This window comes from Populus euphratica, unplaced genomic scaffold (genome assembly GCF_000495115.2).
Source record: "Populus euphratica unplaced genomic scaffold, PopEup_1.0 scaffold78.1, whole genome shotgun sequence".
NCBI lineage: Eukaryota > Viridiplantae > Streptophyta > Magnoliopsida > Malpighiales > Salicaceae > Populus > Populus euphratica.
This window is the reverse complement of record NW_011499867.1, coordinates 1,388,918-1,411,090: the sequence shown is the minus strand read 5'-3', so window position 1 is coordinate 1,411,090 and position 22,173 is coordinate 1,388,918. Positions and strand designations below refer to the sequence as shown.

The 22,173-nt window shown below is 29.5% G+C and overlaps 2 protein-coding genes across 2 annotated transcripts; one reads left to right on the top strand and one right to left on the bottom strand.

Moving 5' to 3' along the window:
- Positions 1 to 5,457: 5,457 nt before the first annotated feature.
- Positions 5,458 to 7,917, bottom strand: LOC105126429 (sorbin and SH3 domain-containing protein 2-like). Its single transcript, XM_011027295.1, has 3 exons — positions 7,662 to 7,917; positions 7,008 to 7,262; positions 5,458 to 5,723 (listed from the first exon to the last, which is right to left on the bottom strand). Exons 1-3 carry the CDS (start codon positions 7,680 to 7,682, stop codon positions 5,676 to 5,678), a joined length of 324 nt encoding a protein of 107 aa, XP_011025597.1. The 5' UTR covers positions 7,683 to 7,917; the 3' UTR covers positions 5,458 to 5,675.
- A 4,053-nt stretch (positions 7,918 to 11,970) lies between these two features.
- Positions 11,971 to 18,661, top strand: ABCF5 (general control non-repressible 5). The gene is made up of 9 exons (XM_011027294.1): positions 11,971 to 13,009; positions 13,506 to 13,847; positions 14,569 to 14,709; positions 14,814 to 14,993; positions 15,111 to 15,266; positions 17,499 to 17,600; positions 17,691 to 17,819; positions 18,194 to 18,298; positions 18,384 to 18,661. The coding sequence occupies exons 1-9, from the start codon at positions 12,158 to 12,160 to the stop codon at positions 18,477 to 18,479; spliced, it is 2,103 nt and encodes a 700-aa protein (XP_011025596.1). The 5' UTR covers positions 11,971 to 12,157; the 3' UTR covers positions 18,480 to 18,661.
- Positions 18,662 to 22,173: the final 3,512 nt, after the last annotated feature.

Here is a 22,173-nt window from a genome sequence, read left to right as displayed (position 1 = left end):
AAAAAAGTTATTTTTTTAATATGGGATATATGGGATTTGAAGTTTTTTGTATATATATATTTTATATTTATAAGAAAAAAAAAAATTTCAATGTAGAATTTGAAACTTTTTAGTATATCTATTATGTGTTCCCAATATATATTTTATATTTATAAGAAAAAAATTAAATTTTTTCAATGTAGGATTTGAAACTTTTTACTATATCTATTATGTGTCCCAAGAAATTCAATGTGAGGTTTGAAGTTTTTTTGTTTATATATTCTTTGTTCACAAGAAAAAAATTGTTTTTGAAATGTTGAAACCTTTTTGTATATATATTCTATATTTACAAGGAAAAAAATTATATTCTTTCAATGTGAGATACAAAACTTTATGGTTTAAATACTTCAATTTAAAAAGATAATATATTATTTTTTTTAAATGTAGGATTTAAAACTCTTTAGTATATGTACTTTATGTTAAAAAAAATTATTTTTTTTAATGTGAGATTTGAAGCCTTTAGTATATATACTATGTCCCCAATAAAAAAATTATTTTTTTAATGTGAAATTTGAAAAAAATTATATTTTTTCAATATGAGATTAAAACCGTGTAGTATATATATTATATGTTCACAAAAAAAAAAGTTATATTTTTTCAATATGAGATTAAAACTTTTTTAAAATATTCTTTTAAACAAAAAAAAAGTTATATTTTTTCAATTTGGAATAAAAAACTTTTTAAAATATTCTTTTAAACTTCATTATTTACAACATATATAGCCTATATTCACATGGATTTTTTTTTAAATTTTTCATATGAAATATTAAAATTTTAAATATATTTTTTTAATTTTTTTAGTTGACCCATGAAATCCACAACCCGACCCCTTGGCTGGCTCAACCCTTGGACTGAGTTTAATAACTATGTCAGCGAGCCCCTGTCCCCATCAAAGCCTGTGAGTGATAATATTTCATCTTTTATCATAGTTACACTAGTATTTCAACTTGGACAACTTAGTTTGTATTTGAACTTTTGACGTTTGATGTTTTTTAAAATTATTATTATTATTAAAATCATCTAAAAATGTATTAACTTGATATTTTTTAAAGGAAAAAATAATTTATAAAGTAAAACTAGTTGATCCATGCCTTGAAAGTGGTTGGATAAAAAATATTAACAAAAAAATATCATATATTTAATATTAATAAAAGTTTAAAAAAGATAGTACATAAAAAAGTTTATTTATTTATTTATTTATATGACTACATTTTTTATAGATAAGAAGAGGACTAACTTCATTCAAACAAATTGAATTGATAGTATAAGTTTTTTTTTTTATTATTATTAATATCTCTTATCTCTAAAAAAGAAGAAGAGAGAATCTTTCTGCCTTTTTATATCATTTATTCAATAAAAATAAAAAAATAATCAAAACAAACATCAAAAAATCTTAGTCACTTTAAAATAAGAATTGGCTTAATTTTTTTTTTTATGTTTTCAAATTATTTCGATGTGCTTATGTTAAAAATAATTTTTTTAAAATAAAAAATATATTATTTTAATGTATTTCTATATAAAAAGCGTTTTGAAAAGTAACTATTATTACACTCTTGAACACATAATAAAACCTTTCTATTTTATTAACATACTCACTTTTTTTCAACCTTTTTTTTTAGAATATTTGTTTTTGGGAAATATCTTAACATAAGTATAAAAACAAGTTTTGATTAAAACAAAAATATTTTGATAACTGTGACGTGAATATATTAACAAATCTAAAAATAATATACCGTTCACACTTTTTTTGGGGGAATTTTTTAGCAATGTTATTGAACCTTGCTTAACTCATAGGGTTTACTCGGAAGTCTCTCGACCTAGATCTTTACTTGGTTTAAGTTTCAAATTAAATTGTATAGGAGTTTACCTAATATATATTAGACTAAGTCGATTTTATAGGTCCAATCGCAACTAAGTCAACTTTGGCAAAACGTGATTTGATTAAAATGAATTCTAGATGTCGTTTTAATTTTTTTTACAAATATTAACACCACAACATTTTAGGTCAACTTGAGTTCTTATGTATAGCATTACTAACTCATTCGACATAGCCAAAACCTTGTTTGTCAAAAAAAAAAAATTGACCTAATATTTTTTACACTTTAGGAGCCAAAACCTTGTTTGTCAAAAAAAAAAACATTGACCTAATATTTTTTACAAAACAAATATCAAGAAAATGATATTTTAAATAGATCTGAGTAACTAACATATCCAATTCATAATTTGGGTCATAACCTTTACATATTTTTTAATTTATTTATTTTTATTTATTAAGGGAGGATATTAAATCTATTTTGAAATTAAAAAGTTAACATTTTTATTTTAAATATAAGGGAGAATATTAAGTGAGGTCTATGTGCTTGGTTTAATTTTATTATTTTATGTGATCCTTTCTTTCATTAAAAAAAAAAGAGGATGCCTCATCTTGAAATCTAGTTTTTTAATACGGTAAAGGTGGTTAGAAATCAGGGTCCAAGTTTTTGGACACCAAAACCATTTTTTAAACTTGTTTTTACCTTAAAAATATCTTAAACCCACATTTAGAACCTTAATAAACTTATTCACAATCCTAAAATATCATAAAATCACCCCAATAAATGGAAATCAATCGAATTGAAAATACTACAAGAACTTGATCAATTTTTTCCCCTGACATGTTTATAAAAAAACACCATCATCATTGAACTTGTTTCGAAAAGAAAAACCTATCAACACCGATAAAGATTTTTTTGTTGCTATAGTGTTGTGAATTGAATTTTTTTTTCCTTCACTATTTTTTAAGGGACTCTCTCTTCTCTCTCAAATCTACATATGAATATATATAAAAAAAATAAAAATTTTGACTAAAACACTTAATGAAAAAACTCGAAAGACCAAAAAATAAATTATAAAAAATCTTAAGGTATATTTTTTTGAGAAAAGGTGCCAGCAAAACAATAATAAAAAAAGGGGATACATGTTTGTTTTATTGTCAAAATTAGTCCCTAAACACTATATTTTTATTAACCAATAAAATTGAATCGTATCTTCCCAAATCAAATATTAATTCAATGCAGAAACATCTTTTTGATTCCTAGAGAACTCAATAAGAACCTATTCAAAATAAATTACGAGCTCAAAATCTCATTGAACTCAATTCACAAGGACCCAATTGATAAAAGTGTGTTTGGCAATGTGGTAACGATTGCTTTTTAAATAACCTTTTGTGCCAAAATATATGTCAATGATTTTTTTTATTTTTTAAAAATTATTTTTAATATCAGCATATCAAAACGATCCAAAATATACAAATCATATTAAATTTTAGCAAAAAACAAAAATAATTTTTTTTAAAATTTTTTTTTGGGAACGCAAGTGAACCGCTTTCCCAAATAGCCCTAAAAAAATAGCTAAAAAACTAAAGGAATAAAAAGCGCAAATCACTATACTGAGGAAATCCATTGTGAATCTTTTTTTTTGGTAATTTGTAATAATTATAGCAAATGTGAAAGAAGGCGCCGACCTAGTGAATAGAAAAGGTGAGTCTAAGGCTTCGTTTGTTTTCAAGAAAGTTGTTTCTTTTTGCAAAGTGAATTCCGGAGAAAATAAATTCTTGGTAAAAGTGAATTCCAGAGAAAATAAATTCCTTGTAAATGAATTATTTTTTGATGTTTGATAGTATTATAGAAAATGAACTGGAAAACACTTTTCAATGGTGTTTGGTTATGTTATGAAAAATGAACTGGAAAATAATTTATTAATATTTTATTTTTCTCAGGTTTATTAAAATAATGAGGAACAAATCTTACAAATTAAAAAGTTGAATAAGAATAAAATTAAAAAAATATAATTTCATAAATTATCTCAAATAAAATAAATAATAATCAAAATAATAAAGATCAAATCTAGAAAAAGGATGAAGAAATTAAAATAATAATAATTAATATTTCATAAAATATTTCAAATAAAATAAGTAATAATCAAAACAATGAGGATCAAATTTGATAGATAAAAAATTTCAATAAAAAAATAATAGGAGAAAAGCAAATAACAATTATAAAAATGAGGATCAAAGTTAATAAAAAATTTGATTTTAAAAAATAAAATTGAAAAATAAATATTTAAAACAAAATATATATAGCAATCAAAAGTTTGAGGATCAAATTTGATATAATTAGCAAAAAATGACATTTCTAAATTTTTTACAACTGCTGAAAAGTGTTTTTCACCTAAATTTTTCAGGAAAACACTTTCCTGAAAACCAAGCCAATTTTTTTTTTGATTGAAAAGTGTTTTCCATTGACTAACTTTCCTAACAACAAATAAACACAAAGAAAGTTTGAAAAATAATTTCTTGAAAACCACTTTTTAAAAAACAAACATAGCAAAAAAAAAAAAACAATTTCCTAAAAACCAAGTTAAATTTTTCTTTAACTGAAAAATGTTTTTTGTTGACCAGAAAGTATTTTTCGTTAACTAGAAAGTATTTTTTGTTGACCAATTTTTCTAATGGCAAATAAACACATAAAAATTTAAAAAGTGATCTGTCAAAAATTACTTTTCAAACATAGTTTAAATTAAAAATTACCCACATTACCCACCCAGTAGATTAATAGAGTCCATGAAACGAATAATCTAAGGATAGTTTAATTGACCTAACAGCAAATAAACATAAGAAAGTTTGAAAAATGATTTCTCGAAAACCACTTTTTAAAAAACAAACATAAAACCACTTTTTAAAAAACAAACATAGTAAAAAAAAAAAACATTTTTCTAAAAATCAAGTTAAATTTTTCTTTAACTGAAAAGTATTTTTTATTAACCAGAAAGTATTTTTCGTTAACTAGAAAGTATTTTTTGTTGACCAACTTTTCTAATGGCAAATAATTACATAAAAATTTGAAAAGTGATTTGTCAAAAATTATTTTTCATAAAGAAAGAACAGAGGTTTCTATCCAAGAGTTCTTTTCTTTGTTGCTGACAACGAAGATTGCTCCGGTCTCCACTGTGGAATCATGGTCCATGATGCTTGTCAATTGCTTCCCCACAATCCCACTTCATAGCACAAATGTATGGCTTTCGGGCTAAAAAAAGGCCCTACCATGTCCAAAGATCGGATCACTAAGTAAACCTCTGTATATAGAAGTTAACGCTTACCCCACAGCCGGAAGGTGGTGGAGCTGGAACTCCAGTGCAGTTCACTTCCAGGCAGTGCTGGCTTAATAAAGCTGATGATCTGCCACAGCTCTCATTTTCCAGAGGCCATCCTGATTGAACACCTCCCATAACCCACAAGGCCACAAGTGTCCATGCATCAGCACCATAAATCACCGAGTCAGCCCCATGATTTCATTCAGTGCAAAACTTCAAGTTCTTCCTTTTTCGGGGAAAATAGAAGTATTTTTCTAGCTAATCTAGTAATCAATCATTGATCCGAGAGAAAAGAAGATGCATGGGAGCAAAGAAATATCAATCACCACCAATTTACAAAGGCATCATATGTTTTTTTTTTTTTTAATAATATGGAGGTAACGCGATGAAGAACAAAAACGATACCAAAAGAAAAACTAAAACCACGAAAACGGCTAAACACGAAATGGTCCCCCAAATACATCATCGTCACATGCGACTGGGCACAAATAATTTGTCCTCTAGCCTCAGGCCTTCACACAACAGTTGAAGTAGCTAAAAATGCTCCTCCTTGTCTGCAAGGGAAACCAATAGTGAAAATAAGTCCTAATCCGAATTAAAGATAAGGAAATCCAAAGTATTAATTCAAGTGGTTGCAGTTTCCACCATCCCAAGAACTGTATTTCTATTGATGTATCAACTGAACACTTCCTGGATAACAACATCTGTCACGTTGCAAGAGATAAACCAGCAGAAACATTATGTTTCCCGATTGTTTTGAAAATTAACAGGGGCTAGCTAGGATTTTGTTTAATGTTTTTTAAAATGATTAATGTTTGGAAATATATTAAAATAATTTTTTTAAAAATTTATTTTAACATTAATATATCCAACCAATTAAAAACCCTAAAAAAATAATTAATCTATTATAAAAAAATCAATTTTTATAAAAAAAGCAAGTTAAAACCAAAACTATCAATACATGTGCACCACTCGCAATTGCGTGCAGTCTAGGCCTGTACGGGATTATCCTCACTTCTGTCTGTGGGCACACATCTCTATAATTGCAACAGATGAAAAGTACCTTGCAGATTTTTTAAAGTAATATAATTTATTTAAATGCTTGCTTTTAATTCTAAAACCTGCATCCGATCAGACATTAAGCATCTAGAATCACATGAAACAATCATTTAACAATCCAGCTGCTCACTAGCCGACTGATTTTACGTACATGATTTCTTTCGAGTTCTTCCCTCTTCTCATGATCTAAGTTTTTATCGAGAAAGGTACTGATCTGTTTAAAGTTCTAAGAAGATGTGAGAAAATCAATGTGTTAATAATTCTTTTGATGATCAAGAGGTAACACAACATACCTATTCACTTCGAAATAAATTAGGTTGAAAAATCCGTATATCGATCCCACTGTAGCTTTGAAAACCACAAAGGAAGAAGTGTTTGAATCACTCTACATTCTAATCATATAACATTCATATCCAGCTAATCAACCTAGTCAGCCGTCCCATGTGGTGTTGCCAACCAGGCAAGATTATACTTCTCCCTCTAACTCTCTCTTTTCTTTTTTTGTTATGTTAGATGGACTCATGGGAGGATGATGCCATCGCCAAGTGGATTAAGCTTTTTATTAATGGACTATATATTACCAAGTTGCTATATTGACCCACCATGTTTACGAGAACAACCAACAATTTTCTCCACCATCCCCACACATGCAGGCCACTATCATCCAAATATTATTTATCATGTTACTCTCTCTATTTCATAACGACCACGATATAACTGTACTTGCTACATCATGTTCAGTAAAGTTGCTCCAAATAAAGCTAAAGAAAGAATCTTACTGTGGGGGAGTGGTGGTGGCCCTCATGGTAGTGGTGGTGGTGGTGGTGGTGGTGATCTTGAGTTTGAGCAGGTTTTGCAGCGGTTGCTGTTGGATTGATTAGCTCTTCTTCATTGCCAAGACTGGCTCTTGACACATCCTTCTTGTTCTGCTTCCTCATTTCCCTTATTTTTGAGAAATCAAGGGAGTAGTCTGGCAATTCACCCTTCTGGTCCCAGTCCCCAAACTGTGGTACTGATAGCCATGGAGCATTTTTCTTCATGGAAAATATGAAAATCGTTTGAGTTATGTTTGATTATACATAAAAAGAATCGTTAATTAACAACAACTCCAGCATTCCAATACGTTAAAAAAACCCGTTGGAAACAAAACCAACATAAAGTGACCTTTGACTGTTTCTTGGTTCCCAGCTTTGAAAAAGTGAATGATTACTTGTTTGAATGTTTCAAAAAGGCAACAAACTAAGAACTCAATTTGAGACCAAAAACGACAACAACACAGATCTGAAAACGGAAAAAGGGGGTACTTACACTTGCTAAACCATGCGAGATGCTATCTAATAGTTGAAGGGTCTTTTAATTCATTGACAGCAGAAAAAAACTAAAGCAACGATAAGACTGATGAAAAGAAAAGAAACAGTGACTTGTAGTAGTACCTGATCCTTACGATCCTCCATGAAAGCTTCCAAGAACTAATGAAGTATAAGAATGAATGGATATATAATAGCACGAGAGAGAGAGAGAGAGAGAGGCTGGTTTCAGTGCTAAAAGTTAGAGCAGCCAAGAGGGGCTTAGTTGTATAGAGAATCAAAGAAAGAACAGTGTGAAGAAACTAAAGAAAGAAGGAGATGGACAGCAAAATGACAGCCTGATTTTTGCAACTTTTCTTTTTTGATTCAATGGCTGGCTAGTCATCTTATCCCATATATAGGACACGTATATTTTTATTTTTGACTAAAATGGGTTTCTGTTCTTGTCTTTATTACTGGATATGCCACTGGGTTTGGACACGCTTTTGCACTTCTGCATTTGCTAGCTGTTTTCTAAGGAAAAGAACCCATCCTTCTTAACGCGGTTGGTGGTTAGGTTTGCCTGCGATGGCATATCATTTCTTTCCTTTTCTTTTTCTTTTTCTGTTTAGTTTTGTATTTTAAAAATATATTTAATTTTTTTATTTTTTTTATTTTAAATTAATAATTTTTATTTTTTAGAATAATTTTAATGTACTGATTTTAAAAATAATTTTAAAAATAAAAAAAATATTATTTTAATATATTTTTAAATAAAAAATACTTTAAAAAATAATTGCAATCATATTTTTAAATAAATTTTTTTATATTTGTTTCTTTGTTTTTTTAAAAAAATTTTTGAGATTGTGTAGCACTATTCTATTTTCCAAGTTTATTGGCTTCCGGCACTTGAAAAAAAATAATATTTAATAATTATTATATTTAAAAAACACAATAACTTTTTATTTTGAAGAATGATATATCTATTTTGACACTGCAATTAAAGGATGTAGATTTGTTTTTATTGCCATAAACAAAGTAGATTTAGAACTCAACTTCTATGCTAAAAGTTGTTTGAGAATATGTTGGAAATTGTATTTAAAAAAAATTAATTTTTGTATTAAAAATAATTTTTTTTTATGTTTGAAATTGTTTTTATATGTTAATCTCAAAAATAATTTTTAAAAATAAAAAATAATTTTTAATATATTTTAATATAAAAAAAACTTTAAAAAAACAATAACTATTGTGTGCCAATCAAAATAGCACAGCACAGCATGCATGTCTCTCCTAATTAAAAAAGGAAGAAAATAAACATGGATTAAGATGACCAACCTGGCTCTATGCCCTGCATCCATGTTACAATTTGTGTTACATTCCGCTATGATATTAATTAATTATTATACTTATAAATCATAATTGTTAAAAGTATATTATTTTGTTAATTTTTATGTTATTTTGCTCTTATATATATATATATTCCATGCAACCAATTACCCCTATTTTGAAAGCTCTATGGTCTATCCAATTATTGGACAATCTCCAACAACTCTCAGCAGTAGAGGTCCTGTATTCTGACAAAGTACACCAACTACTTGACTTAATACTCTGCCGCTCGTTGATTAGTTTTTTAATAAGAAAATATATATAGTTACATTTTCTACGTGTTTTTAACATAAAAAAAATCTCAAACATAAATTTAAAAGTTTTTCATATATATATATATATAATTAAATAAATTACAAATTATTTATATAACTAAAACAAATTAATATGCATCTTGACTCTTAATTTTAACCAATCAAAATTAACCATCAAAACTGATAATTTGGTTCATACACGTAATTGAATTAAATAATTATTTTATATAATGTTATATTTAAAATAAATACTTGGAAGATTTAAAATTAATTAAATTTAGATAGTTTTATTTGAGATTATGATATATTTATAAATATTAAATCAAAAAAATTATGTTATCTAATAAAAAATTAAGAAAATCACAACAAATATCCTATATTTTAATATTTTTTATTTTTTTCCTTTATTATTTTTAAAAATTTCATTTTGCATCATGATAAAACTAAAATTTCGAATGATATGACATGCCGCTACTACTCCCATGTATTAATACATTGTAGACATAAAAGAACGACAGAGCGCTCACTCCCAATCTCGTTTCTCTCTCTCCACAGCATTCTCTCGATAAAAGTGAAAAAACCCCAAATCAAAAGGCATTGATAAGCAAATGCTCTTTGATTCGAAAACCACAATCATTACAAAACTTATTATTATGCATTAAAAAACCAAAACATTCTTCACAATTATTTACTCTTTCTCTAACCAAATCATGACAACTAAAGTATATTTTATTTTCAAACAACTGGGCATGTCCAGCCGTTGCTAGTCCATGGTAGTTGAAAAAAACAATTGTATCCAACCTGACGAGAGGGCCGTGAACGGGTTGAATGCTCAATGGTGAAGAAATAATAGATGGGGGTTTTCAAGGTGGTGCAAGGGCACTTGGTTGCCATGGGTTTAGATCTGAAGAGAGTAGATTTTCAAGCAAAGATCTACTGGACCACTTGCCACCTCCGGTTGTTCCTGTTATTCGACATCCCCCACCTTTGGATCGTGATAGGTCAGCAGGGAGGAGCTCAGGTAAAAATTCTAGGCGTGGAAGAGATAGGGGATCTAATGGGGAGAAACAAGCCTTCTTGCAGGATAGGTAAATGGAGGTTTTTCCCCATTATAAGACAAGATATGATGGATTTGGTTAGAAATACTTAGAACGAACCCAGAACAAAGCAGCTCAATTTTTGTTTGGAAATTGTTGATGTCTAGTATTCTTTCATTGTTGTGAATGCTTGATATCAAATAAGTTCCACAGAAGCTGCAATCATTTACTGTCATCTAGATTTTCATTTCTTGGCGCACAAATCTTTATTGGCTATCACTTGTGTATTTTGAAAAATTCAGATCATATCTGGGAATGGAGGGGAAAAAACAAATTGTTTGAAAAAAGTAACGAGTAGGTCCACCACATGTTTGCTAAAAGTTTTCTTTATTAGGGTTTTAAAGGATGGAAAAGTTATAATATTCAATTTAGTCCTTGGTCATTAAACTGAGGATGCAAAGTGTTATAAAAATATTAAAATTAAGGGTGTAAAATATAATTTTTCAAAATATAAAGACAAATAAAGAAATAATCAAATTATAGGAGTCTCAATATAATCATTTTAAAACAAATTATGAAAGAAAAATTAATAAAAATTTAATTGTGAAAGATAAAATATAAAAGAAATAGGCAAAATAGCTTGGACAAGTGGATTTAAGATGCTTGGGCCTCTAAACAAAAAGCTAAGGTGTGTGGGCTTGGAGTAGCCCATATATCCAAGCTTATTTTAGGAATCTCCTGTTACTAAAAAAATCAACCAGATTTTATATTTAAAAATTATATTTTTATTATTTTTAAATTATTTTTTTTTAATATTTTAAAAATTATTTTTTTAAATTAATTTTTTTTAATATTTTAAAAATTATTTAAAACAACTCAAAAATAAATCTGAAAATCCAAAAAAATAAATCTAAAAATCCAAAATAAACTAGAGATGAAAATTCATCCTGGACTCAAATATATAATTAAAAAAAGAAAGAAAAAAGCCCACATTAGAGGTAACACTCAGCCCACCAGAACTAAGAAAGGCTAGGAAATGAAGTAGCCAGCTAGATTTGTCTAGCTTTTTTTTAATTAAAAAAGGACAAATAAAAAAAAGAAAAATGATTCTGTCTGGCGGGGCAGTTGGCAACTCGAGCACGTGGTTGGCGCCTAATCATAAGAAAAACACACAGGTGTCAGTAGCTGACTGGGTAAAATAGAATGCTCAATATTTGGTCAGGAGAATTAGCGCCACAGAACTTAAGAGTGTTTGTTATCTGTCTTCACAGCCACAAAAGTTTGCTTGGAGAAAAAAAATATCAGAGAAATGTATTTTTAAGGCTTAAATTTGTCAGAAATAAAGAGAAATGTATTTTTAAGGCTTAAATTTGACAGAAACAAAATAATAATAATAATAGTTAGGATTTGAGATAAGGGGTTTGCTTTTCTGTGGTCTCAGGTTCGAGTCTTGGTTACTCATATGATGGCCACTGGAGGCTTACATGGTCGTTAACTTCAGGGCCCGTGGGATTAATCGTGGTGCGCGTAAGCTGGCCCGAACACCACCCACATTAATCTAAAAAAAATAATAATATATGCATAATTATATTATTATTATTATTATTATTCAAGTTAAGGTGATGTGATGTGGTTTTAGTAAGCTACAGAGTGGCAAGCCTGGTAATAAGACCAGAATCTCCACTGCCACAAATTAAAAATAATAATAATTATTGAAGAGAATTAGAAAAGAAAAAAGGAAAAAGAAAAAAGAAAAAAGAAAAATCTTAGAGACACTAAAATTTATCTCCTTTGCAATTAAAATGAATAAAAAGTTGAAAAGCCTCTCCAACACACAACAGTATCTCTTTCTTCATGGGCTGAGTGTTTCTCTCCTCTCCCCTCCACAGATTCTCACTGCCCTGAGAAGCACTCTCCCGCCCGAACCCATCTCATTATTTCCCCTCCCTATTCTCACTAACCAGTCATGGACTTGTCCTCCAAACTCCACTCTACCTTCTTCACCGGCTCAACCTTTTTCAATCCTCGACAAAAATCCATTCTTTTTAAACCAAACCCATCTCTCTTATCCACTAAATACAACACTAATTCCTTCAAATTCCCTACCAGAAGATCGAATTATAAAACCAAAGCCCGCTTATCAACTGCCACGGTGGAAACATCTGGTGCTGACTCCAAAACTGACATTGAATCATTGTTTTCGAGCAATTCGGATGTTGAGTTCGACAAGAAACGCTCAAACAAGCAGTCAAACGGTGGGGCTTCAGGGATATCTTCAGGTATTAAGCTAGAAAACATAAGCAAGAGTTATAAAGGAGTTACTGTTTTGAAAGACGTGACTTGGGAGGTGAAAAAAGGTGAGAAAGTTGGATTAGTTGGTGTAAATGGAGCGGGGAAAACGACCCAGTTGAGAATTATAACTGGACAAGAGGAGCCCGATTCAGGGAATGTGATTAAAGCTAAAGCGAATATGAAGATTGCGTTTTTAAGTCAAGAGTTCGAGGTTTCTATGAGTAGGACCGTGAAGGAGGAGTTTATGAGTGCTTTTAAAGAGGAAATGGAGATTGCTGAGAGGCTGGAAAAGGTGCAAAAGGCTATTGAGGGAGCTGTGGAGGATTTGGAGTTAATGGGGAGGTTATTGGATGAGTTTGATTTGTTGCAGAGAAGAGCGCAAGCTGTGGACTTGGATGAAGTTGATGCAAAGATTAGTAAGTTGATGCCTGAGCTCGGGTTTTCGCCTGAGGACTCAGATAGATTGGTGGCTTCTTTTAGTGGTGGGTGGCAGATGAGGATGTCGCTTGGGAAGATTTTGCTTCAGGTATAATGTTGTTTTGTCTTCTCTTTTATAACATGTTGGTGTATAGTTTTGAATGATAAGTTTGAGTTCAATTTGTGTAGAAGGTTCAAGTATGGCACCTTTGCTTGAATTTGATTTATTGCCAAGAAAATGGTGTGGTGATGTATTTTTTGCTTCCAGAAAATAGATTGGCATGAGTGTTGGTGAAACTGTTTCTTTTTTATTTGAAAATTTCTGAATTTGCAGAGCTTTTTTTTCCTGCTTCACCTCAATCATTGTTAGTGTTTAATACGTGCGTATTCTTTTGGAAGAAGTGATGAATAGTGGATGCAGCTTGGTCATAACTGATAACTGGGCTACTTTTTTTGTTTTATTGCTATCACTTTATGGTGTAAAGTAACTTACATTGAGTTTTGAAGCGACAAACAATGGTTGCTCGTTTACACCTAAATATGTTTTGCGATCTTTGGAACAAATGGTCTATAGTCGACTTAAATTTTCAATTGTACATTTGCAGGACCCAGATTTGTTGCTTTTGGATGAACCCACAAACCACCTTGACCTTGACACGATTGAGTGGCTTGAAGGCTATCTCCAGAAGCAAGATGTGCCAATGGTCATCATATCTCATGACAGAGCCTTTCTTGATCAATTATGTACGAAAATTGTGGAGACTGATATGGGCGTGTCAAGGACATTTGAGGGGAATTATTCTCAATACATCATATCAAAAGCAGAATGGGTTGAAGCTCAGCTTGCTGCTTGGGAGAAGCAACAAAAGGAAATTGAGCACACAAGAGAATTAATAAGTAGGTTAGGTTCAGGAGCAAACTCTGGCCGTGCATCTTCTGCTGAGAAGGTACAGTGAGAATTAAAAAGCTTCTTCTTTTTTTGATCGAATTTCACTTTGAAATATTTTTTTCTTGGTTATTATTCAAACATCTTCTTGCTATCTAATGAGCTACTGTATAGAAAGATTCAGTCTATGCTTTGGTATATTAATATGTTTCCCATCTATTAGAACAACTCTGATGCATTAGAACAACTCTGATACATTTCTTACATTCATCTAAATGTTGAAATTACGTTGTTAACATCACAAAGCAATTGTGGAGAAAAATATTCAGAGATAGGTCTCATACTAATTTTACTAAAAATGTGAACATTTTATATCTGCATCCTGTTTGAAATCAAAGACAAATGGAGTTCAGAAAATCACATGCAATCAGGATTCTTTAGTTTCTTAGATTGAGATGTCTTCTTCCCTTTTTAAGTTAGCCTACTACATGTGTAGTGGGTAGTTTCTATGCTACCAAACTTACAACATGAAATTTCGTTGTGTTTTTAATTATTTTCTTGTTATTATCTCTATGTAATTAGATCATTTTATGGTAGTTGATTGACTGGTAACCTAGTAAGAAAAATTGATGCTGCCCTACTTCTTTTTTGCTGCCTTCATATCTAGTTTGTTTTTTTCCTCACCAGGTGAGATCCTTCTCTACAACCTGGCTCCTGTATTTTTTGTGGTTGCTTCAGTGTTCACTTAACTTTTCCAAAACATTTACCTTTCATCATTACAGAAACTGGAGAGACTTCAAGAAGAGGATCAAATAGAGAAGCCATTTCAACACAAACAGATGAAGATCAGGTTCCCAGAGCGCGGGAGAAGCGGAAGATCTGTTGTTGCCATCAATAATTTGGAATTTGGTTTTGAGGATAAGGTGAGCTACTTTACAGGGAAGATGATGTTTGAAATATTGAGTTCTCTATTTCACCTTGATCTTCTAGATATATTATTGATAGTCATAGCTTGCTTTTGTACCAGGTTCTTTTTAATAAGACAAATCTTATGATAGAAAGAGGCGAGAAAATTGCTATTATTGGTCCAAATGGATGTGGTAAGAGTACTTTACTGAAACTGATCATGGGCTTAGAGAAGCCAAAAGGAGGCCAAATTATGATTGGGGAACATAATGTACTACCAAACTATTTTGAGCAGAACCAGGTGAGCTTTCCTACTCAGTCAGATGCCATTTCCCTTTAATCCAGTGACTCCTTCATGGTTTCTTGCTAATTTTAATTGTTAGACAGATCAACTGAGTATAGTCTGTTCTCTTCGTAGGCTGAGGCACTTGATTTGGATAAAACAGTAATTCAAACAGTGGAAGAAGTTGCGGAGGACTGGAGACTTGATGATATAAAGGGTCTACTTGGTCGTTGTAACTTCAAAGCTGATATGCTTGATAGAAAGGTTTCACTTTTGAGTGGTGGTGAGAAGGTAATCTAAACTGGGATTCTCCTATTAAACCTTAAATCTCATATATTTGCACTTTCTATGCACTATTGTTTCTCTTACCTTGTGTTTGGAATCTGCCAAATTTAATTCATTTTAGAGGTTTTAATGAAATCTCATGTTTGAAATCATTTTAAATTTTTGAGTGTCAAGATTGAATTCTAAATGGAATCCAATCTCTAAAAATGGTAAAAAAGTAAATCCGATGTCAACCTTTTTGATTTACTACATTAAAAAAGAAGAAACTAATATTAAAACTAGCTTTCCAAAATACCTATCTGCCCATCGCTTGTTTTAGAGACCTTTGAAGAAATAAGTTGAAGGTGATGATTGAATTCTATTTCTTCCAAACATGTGAATTCAATTTATTTATCAATTGAATTCAATTAATATAATTGATTCTAAATAGCATGTAAAGAAATTTCTATTGCATTTTGAATCATTTATTGAAAATTGCTTAAATTCTTTAGTACATATTATTTTGCATGGAGCTCATGATACTAGACAGGTTTAACATACATTATCTACTGAAAAATTGGATGAGAAAACAAATAATACTTCCTTCAATCTGTCTCATGGTCAATATATTTTTCTATTCCTTTTTAATGAGATGGATCTTGGCTTTGTTTCAATGCTATGATTCATTGCTGATGCTTCTCATCATGTGCTGCTGAGTTCAACAAGTCAGTGCAAGCACAGTATAATTTCTTTCCTCACATAATAACAAGATATATTCATCTAGCTATAATGCATATCATAAGCTGCACATCACTCCTACATAGGATGAGGCTCTTGATACATATAAAATTATGGACCGAGGAGAAAGAAGCTCGGCGAGAAGAGGAGGGTGCCATGAGAGAAACAAGGAGGTCTCCTCGTCACAATCATTAGTGGTTATTTTTGTTGGGCATGATGATTAGGACTGTTGAGGGATCTGCAGAAGAATTTTAAATTAATCATGGTTTCATGAATGAGTTGAGATTTGGCTTGGTGGGTTTACATCAGGGTTTGCTAAAGAAGGTTCACCTTTTCTTGTCCATGCTCTTGAATGCTCAAATCTCAATCACATGTCTCTGTGACATAAATCATACTCTAGTTTCTTTCTACACACTATTGGTTCGCTGCAAGAACTTTCTTATGGGTGAATGCCACCTCTTCTATACACATAAATACACTTCCTAATTACATCATTTTCTACAATAGTGCACTCCTAATCTGGATATTATTGTACCCATTGGATCTGCCTCATATGATATCTCCTGGCTCCCTATGCATTGTCACCAATCCTCATCTATCATGTTTGATCTTCCTTTTCCTTTTGATGAATAACTTTAGGTATTGAAAGCCACGTTTGATCTTTCAAAATATTTGTTGCACATTTCTTTAGATTTCATGTTTATTATTGCATTACTTGCATGCAGCACTGCATCACCTCAATATTTATTTAATAACTAGCTAACATGCCCTTGTGTTAAACCTGAAAATATTATTTATCATGAAAAAGAAGTGAAATTATTATTATGTTGGTATCATTAGTTAGAAATCAGTCTAATTCCATGACCAAATACAATCATCATAGTTTTAGATATGCTAACAAACCATTAAATATATCATTTTAGAGGTGTCTTGATTAAATGTAATCAAAACTTGTAATTCTGTTGGTCTTCCTAGAATTTAGTTGGTCCTTTTTCTTTTAATTTTTCTTTTCATTCTCTCATGGACTTATGAATTTTAAACTCATTAGAAGTAGAGTACTCAACTGATAAAATCACAAAAATTACAAGCTGTTGATTTCCCAGATTGAAAGTATTTTAAACTGAATATGATTCCTATTAGCATCTGTACTTTAAGTCAGTCATCTCACTGGTCGTAATAGTTTGCATGGATGTTTTATCCACATAAAAATAATAAAACTCATTAAGGTGTAAACATATTTTCACTTCTATATTTAGCATAGACAAATTCACTAAGGAACCCATCCCCTTAATTAATTATATGCTTTTTGTGATGAATAGGCTTTTGGTACATGACATGACAACTAGCTTCTTGTTATTGGTTGAGCGGGTTCATTTTTACAACTTTGTATCACTGGAACACAGATTATACCAGCCATGATTTTCTATACTATTTCTTTTAATTTTGCTCTCTTACATTTTCTATTATTTTTTCTTTTAATGAAACTTGAAGTTTTGAGTGTTGTTTTTCTGTTTCATTCAGGCACGTTTAGCATTTTGCAAATTCATGGTAAAACCTTCAACTTTACTAGTTTTGGACGAACCAACTAATCACTTGGATATACCTTCAAAAGAGATGCTTGAGGTTTGGTCTTTTCCTTATTTCTTTCCATTCCTTCTGCATTTTATTTTGCTCTAGATATTGCAGTCAATTTATGCCTGATTATGACATCAGGAGGCCATATCAGAATACAGTGGCACAGTCATTACAGTTTCTCATGACCGTTATTTCATAAAGCAAATAGTTAATAGAGTAGTGGAAGTCAAAGACGACAAGTTACAGGATTATGCAGGCGATTACAATGTAAGTCCGTTTACTTCTCTCTCTTCCCTCATCCACAACTATGCATCTTTGGGCGTGCTATTCACCTAGAGTAATGGTGGCAAAGTCGCAAGATTGACATCTAAAACTGGGTCGATTTATTTTCGAGCCAGTTTCATGTTGAAATTGTATCTAACCACAATGAATATTCATATGAATGTCTGAATAGCGAGTTCAAAGTTTTTATTATAGAACTTTGGTGATTAGGCCTCATTATTTTTACTCGGATCTTGATATATAGAAGATTAAGAAACCAAAGTTTCTTACTAAGGCGGCGCAAGAAGAAGTCTGGGGTTTATTTTAATCTTAAACCTTGGATGCTAATGGTTTTGGGGCTCAATTTTTGTGATTCACAGTATTATCTAGAGAAAAATCTTGACGCAAGGGAGAAAGAGCTTGAACGTGAGGCAGAGCTCGAGGACAAGGCTCCCAAAGTAAAGGCGAAATCCAAGATGTCAAAGGTGAGTTCTATCCTCTTGTTTACTCCCACTTCAAAGTAAACAATGGCGGTAATTTGAGCCATAGTTTTGTCGTCTTTCATTACAGGCTGAGAAGGAAGCTCGAAAGAAACAAAAAATGAAGGCCTTTCAAGCTGCCAAACAAAAGTCAAAAGGGTTGAAGAATTCCAAGAGATGGAATTGACTGCTATACACTAAATGATTGAACATCACACTTTGTTAAACTAATTTTATCTTGTAAAGATCCTAGGGAGTGAGGTGGCCTGTTTTGTGCCCGGAACTCGACCTTTGTATATAAGATCAATGGAAAGGCAAGTCTTGGTTCAAAATTGAAATGGGAAATCTTGTGATCCAAGTTTCTGCTTCTGATTTGACCACGTTATAAATTGTTTTTGTTAATTTTATCTCATGGGTCAGATTAATTTTTTTAATATAAAAGAATATTTAGATGTTTTTAATGTATTTTTTAATAGAAAAAAAAAATAAACTATGTGAGGATTAACTTAATATTAACTAATTAACTTAGCAAGATCAAAGATAACCCAAATAATTATTGAAAACATAGTTCGATTAAAAAGTATTTTTAAGATATTTTTTTTAAAATATTAAAATTAAAATATATTGGATTAACTTAGTTTAACTTGAATTAACTTGTTAAATTTGCGATTTGGGTCAAAAGATCGGGATAACTCTAAAAAAAACATATTAAGACAAATTATGAAACTTAATTCTTAATTAACCCATCATTAAAAGATAAAATTGAAAGAAAAATCAATTGAAAAAACCCAAAAATAAACAATTTAAGTTAATCTAGATTAACTTGTTAAAACTGTAACCACGATTATGTGATTGAGACAACTCATAAAAAAAAATCAAAATAAATTGTGAAATTTAATTTTTAATCAATCCAATATTAAATAATAAAATTAAAAAATAAAATAAAATAAAATAAAAAAGAGAAAAAACAGAAGTCAACTTAATTAAACCACCAAACATGTAACTTTGGTAAAAAAAGCGGGTAACTTTATAGAAAGTAAATAAAAAATAATTATAAAGCATAATTTTAGATCAATCATATGTCAGGATAAGATTGAGAAATAAATTAGAAAAAATAAAGTTAATTTACAAAGCCTACAACCTGAATTATAAAATCAGGATAAGAAAATTCAATGTTAAAGGATAAAATAAAAAATAAAACTTAAAAAAAAAACAGAAAAATATTCAAGTAAACAATGCTTTGTGAGGAGGGGAACAATGAATTCCCCTTATATAGTTTCTTTTTTTCTTTTTAATTATTAAAACAAAAGCATATTAGATCAAATTAAGTTAACATGTGTTAACCTGTCAAACTAGCAATCCGGGATTATGTGATTGAGATAACCTTATAGAAAGCAAATCAAAAACAAATTATCACACTTAATTATCAATAAATTCAATGTTGAATGATGAAATTGGAAAAAAATATTTATAAAAAAAGAAAAAAAAAACAATATGAGCCAACTCATGTTAAACTGTCAATCCAATAACTCAAGTAATGAAATTGAAATAACCTCATAGAAAGAAAGAAAAAACTATAAAAATTAATTCCAAATTAACCAAATATCAGGATAAGATCGAGATTTTTTTTTTTAAAATCTTGAGTTAATCCATCAAGTCCGCAACTTGAATTATAAAATCAAAATAAAAAAATTTAATATTAAAAAATAAAATTAAAAAAATAATTTTTTAAAAAAAAATTATTAAGAAGAAAGGTGTTTTAGGAGGAGAAAACATTGAATTCCCCTCCTCGTTTAGTTTACGTTAATGCGTAGATGTTCCTTTCCAAATAACATCTCAAAAATCAATTTGGGCCTTGCCAGAAAATAAATTTGCTGCTATATCAGACGAAGCAAAACACAAATGAAAAATTTGGTATGGATGAAATGGAGTAAGGAACCCTTTGTTATATTCATTAAGAAATGGAAAAATTACATCATACTTTTATAGTTTAATTGTTTTGAAAAATTACAGGTTATATTTTAGATTTTAATAATTTTATAACACTTTACATCCTTAACCTTTGGCACCCATATAAAAAAAAAATTAAAAAATAATTTTTTAAAAAAAAATTATTAAGAAGAAAGGTGTTTTAGGAGGAGAAAACATTGAATTCCCCTCCTCGTTTAGTTTACGTTAATGCGTAGATGTTCCTTTCCAAATAACATCTCAAAAATCAATTTGGGCCTTGCCAGAAAATAAATTTGCTGCTATATCAGACGAAGCAAAACACAAATGAAAAATTTGGTATGGATGAAATGGAGTAAGGAACCCTTTGTTATATTCATTAAGAAATGGAAAAATTACATCATACTTTTATAGTTTAATTGTTTTGAAAAATTACAGGTTATATTTTAGATTTTAATAATTTTATAACACTTTACATCCTTAACCTTTGGTACCCATATAAAAAAAAATTAATTATTTACAAGTTTATTATTATATTTTATTTAACTACCATAGAACTTTTATGATAATAACATTACGTCTTTTCTATTAAACCAAGATTGGATATGATTTCTTATTAAGATTTCTGTATTCATAAAAAATAAAAACATAACATAGAAATTTACAATCAACAACTATACACACGTCTCTAGCCAATCTAATATGAGAACAATGGTAGCATTTAGAAATCAAATTATCACCAATATAGAATAAAATTAGAAAAGAAGATGAAAAGGCTTATATCTAGAAAATAGCAGACAAAAACAAGGAGACAAGTATACTGCAAAATCATTAAAAGAAAAAAAAAACTATAAGGACTCAAGTTTTTATTGTGGATTTCAATAATGAATTTTAATTTTGCCATTCACTCCAAAAATATCATACCTTGTTTTGGGGGTAGAATAGTTTTTTTCAAATAATAAAAATATCATTTAAGAATTGAATGGGACAGTAAGGTTTTAACATTTTTATTTAGCATGGTAAAACTACTTCATCATTTTAAATGCAAAATTTACTAAACCTAGAACTAAGAGCTTTATTGATTTTTTTAAATAGTACAATTACTAATTTAACCTTTGAAACAAAAAAAAAACATACATAGACTTTATAGTATTTAACTTAATTTAAATATAGTTAAATTACTTCATTACCCATAAAATTATAAAAAAATATTGCCCTTATATGTAGGGGTGCTTTTATTTATTACATTTGATTATTTTGTAATTATTGAGTTTTATAAAAGGTGATTTGATCATTTTTAAATAAAAATTTTTAAAAAAATTATTTTTTTTAAAAAAAATAAAACGATGCATGTATACTGTCCAGTACCTAAAATCCTACTAGACTGGCAGCCAAAGTGCCTCATCATCCTCTCCACAACTAGGTGTTTTGTGTGACTTAATTGTTTTTTGTTTGTAATTTTTTTTTCTTCCATGATTTTCATGCTAATCTTCTAAAATTTTAAAGCAACTTTTTAATTTAATTTTTTTAAAGTTTTGTCTGTATTTTTTATTATAATTTATTTTGTTGGAATAATTTATAAGATTAAAAATTATTTTCAATTTCATTCCTCATGAATTTTTTTATATGTCAAATTTAATTCTTTTTTTTTGTTGATATATGTTTTATTTAAGATAATCTTTAATTTTTTTTTATATAATTTCATCCTTCTTGATTTTTTTCCTATCAAATTTTTTCCTATTTTTTTATTACTATTTTTTTTACTTTGATTTTTTTTTTTAAAATTGATTTTTTCTAACGACTTCATCCTTCAATATTTAATAGGTCGAGATGTTTAGCTTTTTGGTTGAGTTAAAATCTAGAATTTAACAGATTATGAGTTTGAAAGATTAACCTTGATTCACGAGATATTTACATAAACATGCTCCCCCCCC